Source organism: Diabrotica virgifera, chromosome 9 (assembly GCF_917563875.1).
Source record: "Diabrotica virgifera virgifera chromosome 9, PGI_DIABVI_V3a".
NCBI classification, from domain to species: Eukaryota; Metazoa; Arthropoda; class Insecta; order Coleoptera; family Chrysomelidae; genus Diabrotica; species Diabrotica virgifera.
Genome location: NC_065451.1, coordinates 176,264,017 through 176,284,418, shown reverse-complemented (window position 1 = coordinate 176,284,418; position 20,402 = coordinate 176,264,017). Strand labels below are relative to the sequence as shown.

Here is a 20,402-nt window from a genome sequence, read left to right as displayed (position 1 = left end):
ATCACATTTTTTTGTCCCGAAGAATATTTTTTAGGTTTTTTGGGTCATTCTAAACAAGAAATGTATCTTCTGATTTTTTTCAAAAATTGATAGTTTTCGAGTCATAGGGGATTTCAAATCTATATTTTTGAGGTTGCCAAGTACTTGAATTGTAGTTTAAACATTCATTTTCAAGATTCTGCAGACTGATCGGGTCTAACTTCAATTTGCACTGTTGTTATTTAATTGTTAATTATGCGTGTCCATCCGATTTTTCTTTTTCCATCCGCACTTTTTCCAAAAATCTATTTTTCTTCGAAAAATATATTTTTTAGATTTTTCGGGACATTCTAAATAAAATAGGTTTCTTGTCATTTTTCTCAAAAGTTAGTACATAGTTTTAAAGTTATAAGCGATTTAAAGCGCATTTTCGGATTTTAAATCGCTTATAACTTTAAAACTATTAACTTTTGAGAAAAATGACAAGAAACCTATTTTATTTAGAATGACCCGAAAAATCTAAAAATATATTTTTCGGAGGAAAATAGGAGATTTTTGGAAAAGTGCGCGCCGCACCGGCAAAAAAATCGGATGGACACGCATAATTAACAATTAAATAACAACGGTGTAAATTGAAGTTAGACCCGATCAGTCTGCAGAATCTTGAAAATGAATGTTTAAACTACAATTCAAGTACTTGGCAACCTCAAAAATACCAATTTAAATATGAGTTTTTAAGCCTTGAAAATGAGTATTTTCGCATTTTTCAGATTTTAAATCCCCTATAACTCGAAAAGTATCAATTTTTGAGAAAAATCACAAGATACCTTTCTTGTTTAGAATGACCCAAAAAACCTAAAAAAATATTCTTCGTGGCAAAAAAAATGATCTTTTGTATTTGTTTAAAAAAATTGTTTAAACAATTTCTGCCCAAAAATTTCGCCCGGCACCCTTGAAATTTGTTTAAAGAAGATATTTTTGAATAGGAATCCACAAAGAAACCGAATCAGAAATTTTTTCAGACGGGAGCGGTCCTACCCCATGGATTATCTTAATATGAAAAAATGTTTCAAATATTAATTGTAGAATTTCTTTTACTGAAAATTTAGATTTTTTTGTTTTTGTATAATGAATACTTTTAGGATTATTTAAGAAAAATGCACTTTTTTAAATTGTAATAACGTCTATTGAATAAAAAGAAGTATTTGCTTGTACTTACAAGTATGTAAGTATTTACTTAATACTAATTGAATAAAGTCATTTCTTTAATGCTTTATTTAAATACTATTAAGTTAATACTTAAATACGAGGAAGTAAAAGTAAAGACTTCTTTTTATTCAATAGACCCATTGTCATTTTTGATTTAATCAATTATTTTTTCTAAACTACGCATTCCAAACCGGTCGAATCACATGGATCGTATCAATTATATCTAAATAAGTTAATTTCAAGTGGGAAGCTATTCATTTCTATTAGGATTTGTAACGACGAGGGTTTAATTTTTACATTTCAAAAGAAAAAAGCAGAGAGCGTCAAAAACTTTATTTTCGTCATAAGTCAGTCAGATCTTATGCAAAAAACTTTTGTCAAAGCTTATTTGAAATATTTTTTAATGAGCTTTAAAAGATGTCTCTTAAGTTTTCCCAAAAAATTGCACCACATTCCGAGTTATTTTGAGATTGAAGGTTCTCCATTTCGAGGTTCTTCGAAAATAACCATCCTTTAAAGAGCAGTAACTCAGTCGTTATTGAGTTTTACCTAGGTCTTTCTGACGCGAATCTCTGTTTTTTATTAGCCACAATTTTGTTCTTAATGATATTTTCTATAAAATTATTATTTTTTTAAGTTATTCATGAAAAACTGTTATAAAACGTGAGTTTTTTCAATGAAAAATGCATAGTTTCAATGGAAAATAACTTGGAAAGTGTCAATTTTGCAAAAAAATTTATAGAACAAAATTTACTCAGAATTGGTAGCTCTATCGATTTCCATAGTTATTTTAATTAATAAATTTTCATCCCCTAGATTTGGTTGTTTTCACTCCCAGGGCAAAAGCGAATAGGGTAGATTTTGAAGAAGAGGGTCAACAGAGCTTAAACCCAAATTTTCATTAAAATCGGTGCTGATTCTCAAAATTCCACGGTTTTACAGGTTTTTACCGCTGATACCGTCTATACAGTTGAGTCCGCGAGTCTTTACCCGTGCGTCATCATTTAAAGCATACGAAATAAGTCGGAAATCTATTTCACGCAACAACAACTGACAGAAAGTGGCTACTGTTCCGATTACGGGTTTTATTATAAAATTTGACGTTATCAAATAATATATAGAATGTCAAATGTAAGTTTTGCTTCAAAATTTTTGTGCAGAATTACAGCTACATTATTGATTAATAAATAAATAAACAATTTATAAAAAAAAATCAATAACATATTTTATTTTTGTTATTTTATTCACTTTGACGGAAATCTAAACACAATCATTTCTTTACTGTGTGAATGACGTTAGCTTTGTATGTTTTAAATATTAATTGCCAAAATATAATTATTTACCTTAAAATTTCAAAGCCCAACATAAAATTAGTTGTGAAAAAAACTGTTTGTGTAATATAAAGAAACTTCAAAACGCAAAAATTCGACAAAAACCGCAAAAAATTCAACTGATTGACAGCCACAAAAGTAAACAAAGCAGAAACGTCAAACAAATTGTGCTTAAAATATGAAAACATACCGAATCGTCTTTTTGTGTACCTATCTCTTTTCAATGCACTGAGTCTAGATGGTTCATAAAAATAACATGTGTTGTTACTTAATAACAAACGGCAGCTGGTTTGTCATAAGTTTCATGCGTGGAAGAGAATTATGCTAGATAAAAAGTATGTGTTTTATCTCTTCAGGTATTAATGACGCACGGGTAAAGACTCGCGGACTCAACTGTAAATACATTAATCATAAAAAATATCGCATAATTTTTGAAGCAGAAAAAAGTTTAAAAATAATTTTTAATTTTTAGCAGAATGTTATTATAATCGTCTATCGTCTTCTTTAGGTGTCTACAAACCCATAACATTTCAAGTTGAAACGTGTTTTTGCAGAAGAAAAAACAGTAAACAAAACGTTGTTAAAAGAGAATATTTATTTTTGGACATTTATGTTTTTTTCTGTGTATTTTTTCTTTTTATTTTATTTTATTTTTTATTTTATTCTTTTTAAGAATTTCATCTGTGTACTATATCTGCTTGAGTTTTCAATGAGAAGGTATGTCCTTACAAAAAAATGGGTGACAAGCAGCCCAAATTGTAGGTTTAATTGGAGATGGACGATTGCACCAATATCTAAGTTATGGGAATCCACCAATACCGAGTTTCAAGAGGTTTTAGAAGGTATAGAGAAAGTGGAGGATATACAATAAGACCACTTCCAGGACGTCCCAGGTGCGCGAACTCCGCAGATGAACTTTATTTACATCTGCAGGCTTAGCATACACATCATGTTACAGCTAGACAACTGCGAAATGATCTTTACACAGCCCATAATGTTCGAATAAGTCAAATAAGTGTCAATTCGGTTAGAAATGGATTAAGGGAATTGGGAATCAGAGCCAAAATTCCTGATACTGCTCCACTGTTAACGAGGGCACACCATATTGCATGGTTAAGTTTTGCACCAGAACATGTAGATTGGGATATTAATGACTGGGCTAATATTTTTTTTTACTGATGTGTCAATATTTGCACCTTGTGGATCCGACAGTGCAAAGTGTCTGTCGGATTCTTGAAAGATGGACATTTAAGCAAGAACACATACAGTCGGAAAAATGAAAGAATACCCATGAACGATCATATCAAGCACATATTTTGGATTTGCTGCCTTTTTCTATACATAACAAACGAGAGAGATAGATTATTAATGTCCGGTTGCACCAACAGATCTTAAGCTTAAGTCGAGAATATCATAAGAATTAATATAATATAATTATAATATATTACAATAAGAATACCATAATATAATAATAGATATAATTGATAACAAGGTAAGAACCTAAAATTATGGTGCAACGTAAGTGATACTCAAGGAGGCCCTATCTAGAAGTAGAGCTTAGCTAAGCTGGAGCTTAAGATCTGTTGGTGCAACCAGGCATAAGTGTTGTCTACTAAGCAAAAACGTTATCCAAGACATACGCAATTACATATTTATAATTGACAGAGTGAGACGGCGATACAATTGTTCAACGTAGTTATATTAATTTAGTAGAAAATTGAAACTCACACTTGACTATTTCTGTACTTCTAATGTCATTCTTAGAAAAACATTCAACATCAGTAGAGATAACGATTGTATAAACTACTATTCGAGTAATCGTGCTGGTCAACTATAATCTGACAGATTCAATTTCTGTCACTTTGACAGTGAAACTGGGTTAGGTTAGGTAGAGTTTATAAATTTTAATAATCAGTCGTATTTACTTGAATAAACTCAGTTCTTTTAAAAGCTATTTTAATATTATATTGTATTTTTGGTTTAGTAAGTATTTATTTAATTAAAATAGTCAATAAAATTTGTAAGTAATCATCTGTCAATATGGTTAACTTCTGTCTATGAGTTTGCCAAACGTGTACATATTACTCTGACTATTCAATCATAGTGTATAAAATTACAGATTAGTATATTTTTACGAATGTACATTTATTTGCAGATGTCTGGAAAATGATCTGGATACCAAAATGATCTGAATTCATTAAGTTTACTTTCATTTAAGTCACTTAATGCAGCTGACATAAACGACACTTTTTAAATTCCTGTTATTATTTACGTCCGGCAACTTTATCATGGAGAAATTCATAATACTATATTTGCTTACTCATTATTTTTGTATTATTAATCTATATCAAATAATTAAATACGGTAGTAAAAGTAACATTTATTGCCAATAAATATATAGGTATTATCAGAAAAAGAATAACATCACAAAAAATTTTTGACACATTTACGTAGCGAAAAATCGTACGGTGGGGTAGTAGTCACATCCGTTTTTTTACAGTATTAACTTAGTTTAGAGTTAGATTTGATTCGTATGCATATCATCGATGACGCATGGGTATTCTTTCATTTTTCCCACTGTAAATAAGCTACAGCCATTTGAAATGTGGTGTTACAGAAGAATTCTTAGAATCGCATGGCCACAGAACAAAAAAACACAAAGTATTGCGAGAAATAATAAAAATAAGAAAGTTACAATATCTGGGACATGTAATGAGGGGTCAGCGATATGAAATGCTGATAATACAGGGAAAGATGAGAGGCGGAAGGAGTATAGGAATAAGGAGAGTGTCATGGTTGAAGAATTTAAGGGATTGGTTTAAATGCAGTTCTATAGAAATCTTCAGAGCAGCGGTAGATAGAGTAAAGATAGTGATGATGATATCCAACCTCAGATTGGGAGACGGCACTTAAAAAAGAGACGTCTATTACTATTTTGGTTCACCTATAAATGCATTTATACATACCTTTTTACGATATTTGAAAATCAAAACGAATCCTCATCCGAATCATCAAACGTGTATTTAGATTTAGCAACGTTTCGTCCAGCTCTAACGGGCTTTGTAGATTCCTGACTCGGTTTATCGACATCCATTTCTTCATTAACAACGAAATCGTCGTCTTCAGAATCGTTCTTCTTTCTACCTTTAGTAGTCTTTTTGGGAGGCGTGTCATCATCTATTAGTACATCATCATCTAAAACAACATACATTAACATTGAAAAATAAACAAAAAATGTATAAAAGATAAAAGTTCATTTACCCAGGAAATGAACTAGTCGAGGAAATGAAGCTGAAAAAATGGCAAAACCTCGTAATTTTTTCGTCCAGCATCGATTTGTACAAAAATTTGGGATTAGGCTCATTACACCCTCTAGTTCATTTTCTATATTGAGCCGTTGTACGCTTTTGTTTTTTTAAGGGTGAAAGCTACCCTTAATTGTAAAAAATTATAAAATAACATTTTAAACTTTAATATTGTCAACATTTGGTTCTTATTAGTTACATAATGATTGTTTTATGCTTTAAGATATACTATCATAATATTTTAACCCTTAAAACCACCCTTGTTGGAGCTATATATAAAAAATTTACTTATCCTAAAAGCATAATTTCGGCTTGCATCGATTTACATAAAAATTTGGGATTAGGATCATCTCACCCTGTACTTTATATTCTTTATCATGCTAAGGGCGTTGATTATTTTTAGGGGTGTAAACTACCTCTTATTTTAAAAAATTATATAAAAACATTGTTAACTTTAATATGGGTAAAATTTGGTTTTGATTGGTTAAATAATGATTGTTTTATACTTTAGGATATACAGTAGAGCGTCGATAATCCGAACCCTAGTAATCCGAACGATCGCTAATCCGAACACAAAAAAAAAATAAAATTAAACAATATGATCGTGGACTGAATTTTTGGATTTAATTAATATGACAATATGGGCAAAATATGACCGCGGATTTTTGTTTTCGTTTGTGCAGAAATACATACAATATATTTGTTTATTATGCAGGTGTTTTATTCCTTGTACCTAAAACGTATGTACATGTAATATGTTTATGAGCTTTGTATGTAATTTGAAAATATGTTCGATAATCCGAACAATTTGATAATCCGAACTACCCCTGTACCAATTAGTTCGGATTATCGACGCTCTACTGTAATATCATAATATTTCAACTCTTAAAAACCACCCTTAATAACATTACAGTTTTTATAAATAGATATTTTAATAGATCTATACAGAAAAAAAGTAGAATTAAAGAATTACAAAAACATTTATTTACACAAAAATACGAATTTACAAATATGTACAGATACAAATACAAATAGTTTTTTAGTCATCTTCCATTGAAAATTGTCCATAAACGGACTATTCGAAATTTTCGAAAAAAAAATCGTCTTATAAACATAGCTCCTTCATTTTTTGCGATAAAAAGTTTTTTCAAAAATGACTTTGCAGGATTTTTGAAAAGTTATAATGACTTAGGGGGTGTTTGCTCGTAAATAGAGGTTTTAAACAGCTATATCTCGCTAACTGTTCACTATAATGAAAATCCATGCACAAATGAATTTTAGCTATTAAACAAGCTACAATTTAGTAGTTTATCATTTTTTTCGTATCTCTAGTATTTTCGGAGATATTTTGAAGTAAAAGGTGAAAAATGGGAAGTTTCAAAAAAGTAATTTTTCTTTAAACTCCAATTTTTCTAAAATTAGTCCTATTAAATAGGTCAAACTTCTTGGGTGTATTGATAATACAAATATAAAAGACATTACAGAAAGGTGACGACCAATTTTTAATTAGGAGGGTAGTTAGGGGGTTGTTTTCACTGAGAAACGCAGATACCGACCTTTTTTTTGATCATAAGTCGCTTAATTTTTATAATAGACACTTTTTATTATTATTATTTGAAAGGTCTAACTATATACTTGAAAAAATATGATCTAAGTTTTCCTCGAAAAATGCAAAGTTTTTCCGTTATTTAACTTTGAATACTTCAAATTATACATTTGACGAAAAAAGCTAACTTTTAACATTAGTCCGTTCTTTAACGGTAAAATATTGCAAAACCTCTAAATTTTAAAGAACCGCTTGGATTGACATGAAATTTGGCATACACATAGCTAACAAGTCAAAGAAAAAAAGTGATATTGTGCCGATATGTGCTTTTGCCCTGGGGGTGGTTTTCACCCCCTCTTGGGGGTGAAAAATATTCGTCCAAAGAAAGTCAGGAAATAGATAAACTGGCTAATTTTAAGGAACTTTTGTTCTATAGAGTTTTTTCACTAAGTCAATACTTTTCGAGTTATTTGGCAGTGAATATGTTCATTTTTTCAACAAAATAACCACGCTTTTCGACGGTTTCTCGCAAATAACTCAAATAGTAAGTATTTTGTCGAAAAAACATTCTTAGCAAAAATATAGCCTGTAAAAATTTTTAAAAAATGGTGTATATATCACGTCTCTACACCTAGTAGAAGCAGAGTTATAGCTAATGAAAAATAGGTTCATATTCGTCAAATTCCAAATGGAATACTTTAACGGGAAATAACCAAAAATGAAGCACATTTTGGGGAAAACTCATTACAACTTATTTAAAGTGTTTAAAAAAAGCTTCATTTTTGTTTTATAAAAAAAATTTCTAGCATCAAAATTAAACAAGTTACGCTCAAAATAAAGTTAGTCCCTTTTGGTTTTGGTAAAAAAATCGAGAAAATCACCCCCTAATTAGTATCTTAAATGAACTTAATCGTTACGACTTCACAAGTTTCTTGACTCGTGTATATATTGTTTATACGATCTGTAAGTTTCATCGGTTCAGAGTCCTTATTATTGAAAGGGCTGTAGTTAAAAGGGGTTGAACGAGTCACTGATCACGAATGTATGCAAATTTAGAAACACCAAATCTTAATCAATTTTTGTCTAACAGAAAAACAAAAAAATGCATGATATTCAGAAAAGCAAATCTGACTTTTTTTGTTTTTCGAGATTTTTGGTATCTCTAACAATTTTTAAGTTATTTTGGAAAAAGGCATATTTTGTGAAAATTTAAATTTTTAAAAATTTTATTTTGAAACAAATTTTTTTCAAAAATAAGCACTTTAAATCGATGAAACTTACAGATCATATAAACACCACATAAGTAAAATAATTTGTGGAGCGGTAACGATTAATTTAATTTAAGTTGCTAATTAGAGGGTGGTCTTCCCGATTTTTTTTTGCAAAAACAAAAGGGACTAACTTTATTTTGAGCGTAACTTGCTTAAATTTAATGCTAGAAACTTTTTGTAAAAACAGAAATAAAGCTTTTTTTAAACACTTTAAAAAAGTTATAATAGGTTTTCCCCAAAAAGGGCTTAATTTTTTGGATATTTCACGTCGAATTATTCTATTTGAAATTTGATGAATATGAATCTATTTTTCATTGGCTATAACTCTGGTTCTGTGAGATCCAGAGACCTAACGCATACACCATTTTTTTTTACTTTTTTATAGGCTATATTTTTGCTAAGAACGTCTTTTTCGACAAAATACTTACTTTTTGAGTTATTTGCGAAAAACCGTCTAAAAATGTGGTTATTTTGTTGAAAAATGAACATATTCACTTGCAAATAACTCGAAAAGTGTTGACTTAGCGAAAAAGCTCTATAGAACAAAATTTACTTAAAATTAGTCAGTTTACCCATTTCCGGACTTAGTTTGGACATATATTTTTTATTTATAAGTCACCCCAGGGCAAAAGCACACATCGGCACAATATCACTTTTTTTCTTTGACATGTAAGCTATACGTATACCAAATTTCATGTCAATCCAAGCGGTTCTTTAAAATTTAGAGCAAAAACCGTGAAAGAATGGACTACATGCCGTATCTCGGTTTGTATTGGTCTTAAAGATATTACACATTAAAGATATTAAAAACTGTTACGTTCAAGCGCGAATAACTCTAAAAATATTAGTTCTACGAAGAAAATGTAAAAACCATTTTTTCTTAGAATTGCATTTTACATCGATTTACATCATTAAAATGTAATAAAAAATTCCCGCCCCCGAGATGGGGTGGCAACCACCCCCAAGGTTTTAGCGTACAGCGGCATGATATAGAAAATGATCCTTGGACTATTTCCTACCTTCTGTGAAAATTTCAAGTAAATCCATGCTGGACGAAAAAATTGCGAGCCAAAATGCTTCATTTCCTCGACTATTTGAAAGTCGAAAAATTATTGGCAGCTATTTTTCAACTGGAATATTTGGGGGCTAGACGTCAATAGAAAACGCGCACCATAAGAGGGGCATGGAACTTTTTACTGCGTTGTGGTTTTTTATTAACATTTTAGCAAAAAAAACGACTTTTTCATTCAGTTCAATATTGTAAAAAAACTACGCATTGTACATGAAAACGTTCAATAGACAACTTTCTTGAAAATACTTGCTCTGTAAAATTTTCCAAATTAAAAAATGTTTATACACAAAAAAGTTATTACAAATTACCATGAAATCCTTTATAAATGTATATTTGTTAAAATCCCTATACAGGGCTACATCATAAAACAAACAGAACTAGTTTTCAATCGGTTGACCGATCATCATCAGTGTTTCTTGAATCGAACATGCTAACCACCAAAGTAAAAATACATACATATATACCGTTTTTTAGGCGTCAACGCCCTTCCGGTAGGGATCTATGGAGGAGTGTCACCGAGCCGCAAGCCCTTATCCCTTGCCGTACTGCTCCTCCATAGGCCGATCAGACACCAGCTTATTCCAGACCAAGTCGTAGATTCTTTTTAGAATTTTAGACTACGACGTCAGCCTTTTTATTTTTCTATTCACCGGGCTGGGGCACGAACCTCGATCGTCTCGACCGCATATCCACTATAGATTTGTCAATCGTGCGCCTCAGTCCGCTTGGCTAATCTGATCGACACCAAAGTAAAAATATTAGGGTAAAAACCCTTTAAACTTAATCCGTCATAGGAACATATAAAATGATGTGACTTTACACATGGTTGTATAAAATATTCAATGTTTCACGCTCGAGATACCATAGAGCTAAATTTGACTTGTTCACATCATGGCTGTGTAGAAGCAAGTGACTTTGATAGCGGAAACCCTATCGGAAGTTTTGGCCCCCGACAGTCAGTTTTTGGTCAATTTCTACGTTATAAGAAGTTTAAACACGATCAACGTACGTTGCCGTATTTACTTGAAAACCTTTTAGTGGATTCTTATAAAAAAAAGTGTGTGTACTTTGTACACACGTAAGAACTTATACTTTTATTATTATGATTTCAACGAAATAAATATGTTTTAAAAAGTTTAATTGTATTTTTATTTAAATATTACACTAATTTTAATTCTTAAATAATACCAGAAATTAAAAATAACGTTAATACCTAATTTTTTATGAACTGTAGCCTCTATGGTTCTAGTCTATGGTATGAAAATCTAAAATACGTCAGATTTTCTACACAAATTTTTAATTTTCTTTTCCTATTTTAATACGAATTATTCTATTCCCAACGAAGACACAAAACGACAAATCCAAAGACACAAAAATTATAATAAACATACAGCGTGAGGCAAATAAAGGGCCTATTGGAAATATCTCGAGAACTAAAGGCACCAGAATCATGAAAATTAGAATTAAGGGGTTTTGAAGAGTCATCTGTTTAAGAGGAAAGGAACATTTTGACGCCTGTCAAAGTTTACAATGTATTTTAAATGTAATCATTTTTTTCGAATCCTGAGAAAACTAATAAATCTTTTTGAAAAAGGGCCTAGCCGGGTAAGATGGTGAAAAGTGCCCCCAACTCGATTTAAATTCGATATAGGACACTTTTTAGCACATATAGAGGAACTCACTTTCTGAAATTTTTAGCCCCCTAGGTGGTCACGTGACCACCCTAGAGCCTAATTAGCCTTTTTATGTTTTTATTTTTTATCTCAGCCGCATCAAAAGCTAGCCAAAAATATTATTTAAAAAAGTTGTAAGTTTCAAAAAGATCTATATGAAAAAAATTTGTTTAAATTTTTTGGCGGGAAATTCGAATTTTTAGAACAATTTTAAACTTTAAAATAACTCTGAAAAAAAAACTAAGACACTCGTTTTTACGAAAATCAATTATAACGTGTATTTTTGCACAATCTTTCACCCTGAATTTTTTCCAATTTTTAAAATTGGTGAAACGTACCTTTAAAAATAAAAAACCGCATTTTTCGTTTTTTTTTTTCGTTTTTTGATACAATTTTATACATATTTTTCAAACAAGGTAATACCGTCACTAGAATAGGTAAAAAACTGAAAAATAATTGGGGTTTGCTTTATAAAATTTTTTTGTAACGCCATCCATTTTCAAGATACAGGGCGTTGAAGAAAACAAAATTTTACACATTTTTTACGATTTTGCTGAAACTACCGGCAACATTGTAATCAAACTTGGCGGGTTTTAAGAGGTAGTTATTGTGCATGTTTTGACATACAATTAAGAATTTGATATTCATCATTGGCGCGCATAGGGGTAATGGTCTGAACTTTTTAAAGAATAAAGATAGTACGCCACTGACATATTTCAAATTAACAATCGTTTTTGAATTCCTCGTTCAATTTGTGACAAAAAATCTATCTTCTTATTTTTTCATACGACGCGCCATTTTTATTTAAAAAATAAAAGATCTTAACCCTTACAAAGCATTCGAACTTCTAGTAGTTTCTACATCTAGATATTATACATAAACTCGTACATCCATTATAAAAATTAATTCGAATACTTTGGAAGCGTTAAGATATTTTATTTTTGGCAACAAAATGGCGCGTTGTGTGAAAAAATGGGAAAATAGATATTTTGTCACAAATGGAACGAGGAATTCAAAAATGATTGTTAATTTGAAATATGTCAGTGGCGTACCATCTTTTTTTCTTTAAAAAGTTCAGACCATTACCCGTATGCGCGCCAATGATGAATATAAAATTCTTAATTGTATGTCAAAAAATGCACAATAACTATCTCTTAAAACCTGCCAAATTTGATTGCAATGTTGCCAGTAGTTTCGGCAAAATCGTAAAAAATGTGTAAAATTTTGTTTTCTTCAACGCCCTGTATCTTGAAAATGGATGGCGCTACAAAAAATTTTATTAAGCATACCCCAATTATTTTTCATTTTTTTTACATACTCTAGTGACGGTGTTACCTTTTTTGAAAAATATGTATAAAATTGTATCAAAAAACGAAAGAAAAACCAAAAAAATGCGGTTTTTTATTTTTAAAGGTACGTTTCACCAATTTTAAAAATCTGAAAAAATTCAGGGTGAAAGATTGTGCAAAAATACACATTATAATTGATTTTCGTAAAAACGAGTGTCTTAGTTTTTTTTTCAGAGTTATTTAAAAGTTTAAAATTGTTCTAAAAATTCGAATTTCCCGCCAAAAAATTTAACAAAAAATTTTTCATATAGATCTTTTTGAAACTTACAACTTTTTTTAATAAAGTTTTTGGCTAGCTCTTGACGCGGCTGAGATAAAAAATAAAAACATAAAAAGCCTAATTAGGCTCTAGGGAGGTCACGTGACCACCTAGGGGGCTAAAAATTTCAGAAAGTGAGTTCCTCTGTATGTGCTAAAAAGTGACCTATATGGAATTTAAATTGAGTTGGGGGCACTTTTCACCATCTTACCCGGCTAGGCCCTTTAAACGCAGAATGAGAGATTACTTTATTACCGAGGGCCGAAAGTCCCTTAGAATGAATAAAAAGTTTCTTTTGAATGAGATATTTAAAATTAAAAATCACACTACATTTTCTCTTAGTTTTTCACCCCTGTAACTTATTAAAATAAACATTATAGAAGTTTTCAGGGACTTTCGGCCCTCGGTAAGAACGTAATCTTTCATTCTGCGTTTAAATTTTTCAAAAATACTTATTAGTTTTCTCAGGATTCGAAAAAAATTAATCCCCATTTAAATACCATTGCAGCCGAAAATACGTACCCATCCCTTTAATGAAAATATTTTCATCTATTTGCTACTTCCGGTTATACCGGAAGTTGCTTATAACTTCGTTTTTTAAATGGGACACCCTGTATATTTTTTACATTTTTGGATTCTCTTCGATGTCTTCTTTCTTAAAATATGAGCTTTTGTAATGTTATACAGGGTATTTTAAAAGATAATCACATTTTTTTATTAATTTCGTAGCAAATTTATTAATTTCCTAAAACTCTACTTACGTTCAAATGATTTTTAAAATAGTCTACTATTGTTAAGAATCATTAGTATAGCTAAATTTTTAATTTTAGTATACAGGGTTGGTCGAAACTCGGAATGAGTATTTTCTGAGTTTTCTTAAATGGAACACCCTGTATTTTAGTATTGCAATGAAATAATATTTTATGGTACTTTTTTATTTCTTAAGCATTCCCTATCCGCTCCGAGCTTCGCTGGTATCGACACCTACCTACAGGATTACTAGTATAACTTTTACCGGAAATTTTCTGGAAAGAAAAAAGTGTTGCCTATACTCGGCGAAATTCGCTGGTATGGCTGCTATCGCCATCTAACGGTTGACTAGTGTTCCTATTTCGGCCGGAATTTTAAAGAGGACAGTAGAAAAGCAAATAATAGTTGTTTCAAACTTATTATTTAATTCTTATCGTGTAATATTTACAACGTAAAGAAGTAATTGGATTGTAACCAATAATTAATAGCAGTAAGTACAGAATTTATTATTCATTAAAATTATTTTTAAGATTTTGCTTATCGTTTTGACGTTTATGTTGACAACTAATATTAGAAAAAATTTAATCTGCAAAAAAGTATAATAATTTAATATAATTATAGTATGTAATAGGTCTGGATCCCGAGTATGAAAAAAAAGTTGATTAATAGCAAGCTAAAAATTTGTTAATAGCTTAAGGGTGTCTAGTCGGATAAACTTTGATATATGGGAACACTGGAACAGGGGCAGTTTTAATTGTGGAACAGGTTAAAAATTTGGAACGCTCAGACCACGAAAACGGCATATTTATTTTGTTCGACAGAATAGACTTAAACTCTCCGAACAGAGATTAAACTCTCATGCAAAAATCAGACGGCTATTTATCACCTGTCATAATTCCTGTCATTTGACATATTCTACATGTTCCACTCATTAAAACGCCCATTTGGTGATAAATAGCAGTCTGATTTTTGCATGAGAGTTTAGTCTCTGTTCGGAGAGTTTAAGTCTGTTCTGTCGGACAAAATACATGTGCCGTTTTCGTGGTCTGACCGTTCCAAATTTTTAACCTGTTCCACAATTAAAACTTCCCCTGTCCCATATATCAAAGTTTGTCCGACTAGACACCCTTAAGCTATTAAAAAAATTTTCAGCTTGCTATTAATCAACTTTTTTTTCATACGCGGGATCCAGACCTATAATACTTCTTAAATATTAACTTATGAATGACAGTTAACGGCATCCTACGTTTGCTGTGATTGGTCGTTATCTTCACGCATTCAAATTTTGTTTCAGGATTGGATTGTAAAATTGAAACCGTCAAAATTCGAGAGTATGCTAACTGATCCTTTAGCTCAAATTTTTCTACCGTTTTAAAATTAAAATTGTGTTTACTTACTTTTTTCTAATTGCATCAATCCATTTTTGTCGTTCAATCACCTTATGCTTAGCGACAGGAAAGTTGTAGAATACACAGTTACTATTGTAACCAGTATTTCGACCAGATTTCGACACTCTTTAATATGCAACTCTTAATGCAGAACGTCAAAAAGCAAATTTCCAGTAAAGGTTTACAAACTTGTCACTACTGGCGCTCGCGAATTTTTAATTATCCCCTCTACCTACGAGCTCACAGCGTATACCTAACTGCTTTAATTTGTGCTTAATTGTTAATCGCACCAACAATCTTAACTACATAGGTATTTTGATAGCTAAACCATTATTGGTAATTTTAAGAATCAGTCTGGATTAATATGTATTTTTTTCTGAAAAATTATTTGAGATTGAATATTTTCACGGCCAACCTAATAAAATTTTACGTATTTTTTGTTGCAGTTAATGTTTAGTTTGAATCACCAATAACTCACAAATTCAAGCAGTTAGGTATACGCTCTGAGCTTCGCTGGTGTCGATCCTAGCGGACTACTAATTCAACTTTCACCGGAAATTTTTAAATTTATTATTTAATTGTTATCGCTAATATTTACAACGCAAAAAATAATATCGATTTTTTAAGATTTTGCTAATCATTTTGACGTTCTATTGATAAAATATGAATTTCTTACCTCGGATACTTTCACAATTATCGTGTAGATGGCGCTAAGATTATTAGATTAATTTCTAATTACATATTACGGAACATTAGAAAAACTTAAATTCAGTATTTAAAACGTAAGTATATTTAAGGTAAAAATATATACCACAGCTTTGACCAACTAATATTTTTTATAATTAATGTTTTTAATTTTAAATTAATCACTTTGACATTTATGTCAAATTTCCGGTAAACGTTTACAGACTTGTCACTACTGGCGCTCGCGAATTTGTAAATATCCCCTCTACGTACGAGCTCACAGCGTATAGCCTCTACAATACTAAAATACAGGGTGTCCCATTTAAGAAAACTCAGAAAATATTCATTCCGAGTTTCGACCAACCCTGTATATTAAAATTTCAAAATTAGCTATACTAATAATGATTCATAACAATAGTAGACTATATTAAAAATCACTTGAATGTAAGCAGAGTTTTTAATGTCAAACTATTACAATTCTACAGGGTAGAATTGTACAAGAAAACGTAAATATCTCTTAAAATACCCTGTATATTACAAAATCTCATATTTTAAGAAAGAAGATATTGAGGAGAATCCAAAAATGTAAAAATATACAGGGTGTCCCATTTAAAACGAAGTTATAAGCAACTTCCGGTATAACCAGAAGTTGCAAAGAGATGAAACTTAATAGATCATCCTTCAAAACCCCTTCATTCCAATTTTCATGATTCTGTTGTTTTTAGTTCTCGAGATATTTCTAATAGGCCAGTTATCTGCCTCACCCTATATATTCACGTCATATTCACGTCCTATATATTCACTCACGTCAAATTCTAGTCGAAAGTGGTGTTACTCGAGTTGATTTACAAGATCCAAAATTCTGCCCAAGAAATTGTGTAGATGAAGTGCTGAAAGAATTCAAAACACAGGATCTTAATTCTTTAGACTTTGAATCTTCAAAAAGAAAAATAGGAAAACAAAACAGGTACTGCACTAAATCACTATTCTATAATGTTTTAAAGAATGGTGAAAAAATTCGGCGTGACTGGTTAGTTTATTCCAAAAGCACAGGCTCTATATTTTGCTTATATTGTCGACTTTTTTCAAGCGAAAATGGTACTTTTTCCTTTTGTATTGGATTTAACGACTGGAAAAAGGCTAAAGAAAAATGTGATAGTCATGAAAGGTCAGTCGTTCATTTAGAACATCTTAAAAATTTAATTTCAAGAAATTCATTAAGTATGTGAAAGATCAACTCACAGTGCTACTTTTGTGATGGAGCTTTCGCATAAAAATAATATAATTGCAACCTTCTTAAACGTAGAAATAGCACTAAGAATCTTCTTATCGTTGATGGTTACTAAAGCAACTGGTGAAAGATCATTTTCCACTTTAAAACGGGTCAAAAATTATTTGAGAAATACGATGACGGAAGAAACATTAAATTCGTTCGCTGTTTTAAATATTAATAATGATCTGCTTACAAAATTAGATTTTAATAAAATCATCGACCTGTTTGCAAGTAGGAAGTCCAGGAAAATTTGTAAATAATTATGTTAATTTACTTTCTAAGTTGTGAGTTTGTGTCTTTGTGGCTTTTTTGTATATTTGTAATAAATTACCTAATAATATTAAAATAGTTTTAATGAATTGTTAACCTCAGACGCACCTGTCTGTACCTACTGGAGAGTGGCGGTATAGTATACTTAGCCCCCGGCGGTCCATGAACAAAATCCGGCACTGCCGTCACATATACGGCACTAACTTTATTCCCCCCAAATAACAAAAATATACATAGGTACATATTGCATAACTCATTAAATTGAAGACCTACATTGATTTTCTATGGGCGGCTAAAGTGTTAAAAAATAGCGGTCAGCAAATTTTCGATTCTTCAAGTGGTTCCTCGGTTTCGTTTCCTGGGATAATAAAGAAATAAAACTTACCTGATACTAATGCCTTTTTAGCCTGAGGTTTTTTTGTCGGAATTACTTCTACGTCGCTGTCGTCTGAATCATTCTTAGCTTTAGCTTTCTTTTTGGGCTGTCTAGGTTTCTTGGGTTTATCCTCTTTAGCCTTTGCCTTCGGTTTAGGTTTTGGTTTTTCCTTCACGGGTTCGAACATCTCGTCTTCACTAGAATCGTTCCATTTTCCTTTTTTCTTTACATCGAAATCAGAGTCTGAATCGTCAGCCTTTTTCCGTTTACTTTGTTCAGTGGGTTTGCTCGCTGGTTCTTCGTCATCATCTTTCTTTCTTCCGATCAAGCTATCAAACATATCCTCCGATGTTTCGTGCCTAGGCTGGGGTTTGGATTCTTCATCGGAACTTTCATGCAACACCTACAGAACACCGTCATAAATAAAAAACTTATTTTAATAAAAAGTACATAGATTTAAGAAATAGCAACCAGGGAAAAAACCTAACACGAAATAAATGGCTGAAGACAGGCAGAGAAGAAGGCTTGAAGGAGTATAGGAGAAGAAAGAAAGACTCAAAACAAATTATGTACAAGTAAAAATAGTGCAGTCACTGAAGTAGGATATGAGCTATTACCTCCGATTTCGTTGAACCTCCATCGATTTGCATGAAAATTGGTGAGTGGTTAGAGGATATCTCAAGGAACAAAGGTGACATGGTGCCAACTTGCGCTTTTACCCTGGGGGTGGATGCCACCCCTCCTCGGGGGTGAAAATTATTTTATTAAAAATAACCCCACAATTCGATAGAGGGACAAATTATAAGCAAAATTTGTTATATAAAGTTATTAAAATAAATCAAAACTTTTTGAGTTATTAAAGATCAAAGATTTTAATTTTTCGTGAGAAAAATGCATGTTTTTAACCGATTTTTCATAAATAACTCAAAAACTATAAGTTTTTACAAAAAAGTTATTATTATCAAAATTGGGGCTAATAAAAAATTAAATAAACTGCTTACTAGAAAAACCTTTCAATGTTAACTAAAAGTGAGTTATAGGTAATTGAATGTATATTTCTTTCGTCGAGTACCCAAATCTAAGTATTCAAGCTTAAATACCGGGAGAATTATGCATTTTATAACAGAAACTTATTAAACATTTGTCAAAGTTCATAGAAATATCTATCAAATAAGCCCTCGAACAAGTTGATAGCATTAAAATTTATGCACCAAAAATGTTTCAAAATGTATCTTTTAACAATTTTTCCAAAAAATGTTATTGTTTTTTTGTAAATAAATCCATTAATTTTTAAGATATCAGGTTTACCTAAAAACTAGTTATTTGGTTGATTCCAAGAGCTATTAAAAAAGGTCGAAATTAGTCTTTTAAACCTCTTAGTTTTTTAAAAATAAAAGGTTAAATGGCCCCGGTTACATAGTTCTCGCAACAAAATTGAAATTTTAAACGTTTCTATCTCGGTTATTTTTTACTCTAGGGAAATAGCAAAATCGGTAAAGTATTTGGAACAGAAAAAACTGATATTTAGTTATATGTATATTATTTTTTACGTATATTGAGTATTTTTGGAGTTATTATCAAAAGAAAAGGAAAAGTACGATAATTTTAAAAATTCTGATTTTTTAAAATTATATCTTTTTTTTCAAAAATATGCATTCTAAACCGGTCAAAATTGTTGAAATCATTAACTATGTTAACCTAAAGAAATTCTTGTGAGGATTACTACAAATTTTAATTTTTGTGGAAATGACGTATGTTTTTTTTTTTTTTTTTTTTTTTTTTTTTTTTTTATTTTGGCTTAGACTTACCGTCATACTGCCAGACACATAAGGAATACAAGTTATCAAGTTATACAAAACAGGTTTAAAACAAAGATAACAACTAAAAGGTATTAAGTAACACTAAACTTAACAGCTAAAACTACTAACTACCAAAGGTATTAATTAAAAATGTTTAAGGGAATTATAATGATAATTTGCTGTCTTTTAAAAAGTTAATTAAAGAGTTGTATACATCTACAGAACCAAGTGATAATAAATATAGTATATTCCAAGGAGTTGCTACTTTACATTTTAATAAATCATTTATTAATTTAGATGAGTAAATTGTATTTTTAGAACAACCAAAAAATATATGATCTAAATCACTTTCCTCTTCACAATGCTCACATTTATCATTATCCAAAACCTGTATTTTAAATAAATGTTTTGGATAACATGCGTGCCCGAATCGTACTCTAATAATAGAAGTTATGTACTTTCTAGAAGCTCTACAAGACTTGTACCAAGGAAATTTGGGAATATCGGGCTGAATTAACGAGTATCTATTTTGATTCACAAAAGAGTATTCCTTCCACTGGTAGCTCCACTCCCGATGCAGTGTTGACTTGAAAGAGATTATACTATCAGTCAGTGTTATTTTATGTAGAATACTGGTATCGGATGAAACGCTTTCTTTGGCTAATAAGTCGACATACTCATTATGTTCAAAACCTGCGTGTGCTTTAATCCAGATAAAATGTACATTGATTCCTTTGGTTAAAAGATTTTGTTTAATATGTTTAATTTTATAAATGTATGGGCAGTCTTGGATGTTTGGGGGTCCATATTTACCAAGAGATTTCAATACTGCTAAGGAGTCAGACAAAATTATAATATGGGCGAAATC

General features: G+C 30.9%; 1 protein-coding gene across 2 annotated transcripts in view; it reads right to left on the bottom strand.

Annotated features, from left to right (window-relative positions):
- LOC126891975 (DNA topoisomerase 2) overlaps positions 1 to 20,402 on the bottom strand; it is a 255,500-nt gene that overhangs the window by 10,874 nt on the left and 224,224 nt on the right. For both annotated transcript variants that reach the window (XM_050661332.1, XM_050661333.1), the window contains 2 exons: positions 17,745 to 18,138; positions 5,486 to 5,714 (listed from right to left, as the gene is read on the bottom strand). In XM_050661332.1, the coding sequence (XP_050517289.1) occupies positions 5,506 to 5,714; positions 17,745 to 18,138 (603 nt within the window). In that variant the 3' untranslated portion in view covers positions 5,486 to 5,505. The remainder of the gene's footprint in view (positions 1 to 5,485; positions 5,715 to 17,744; positions 18,139 to 20,402) is intronic.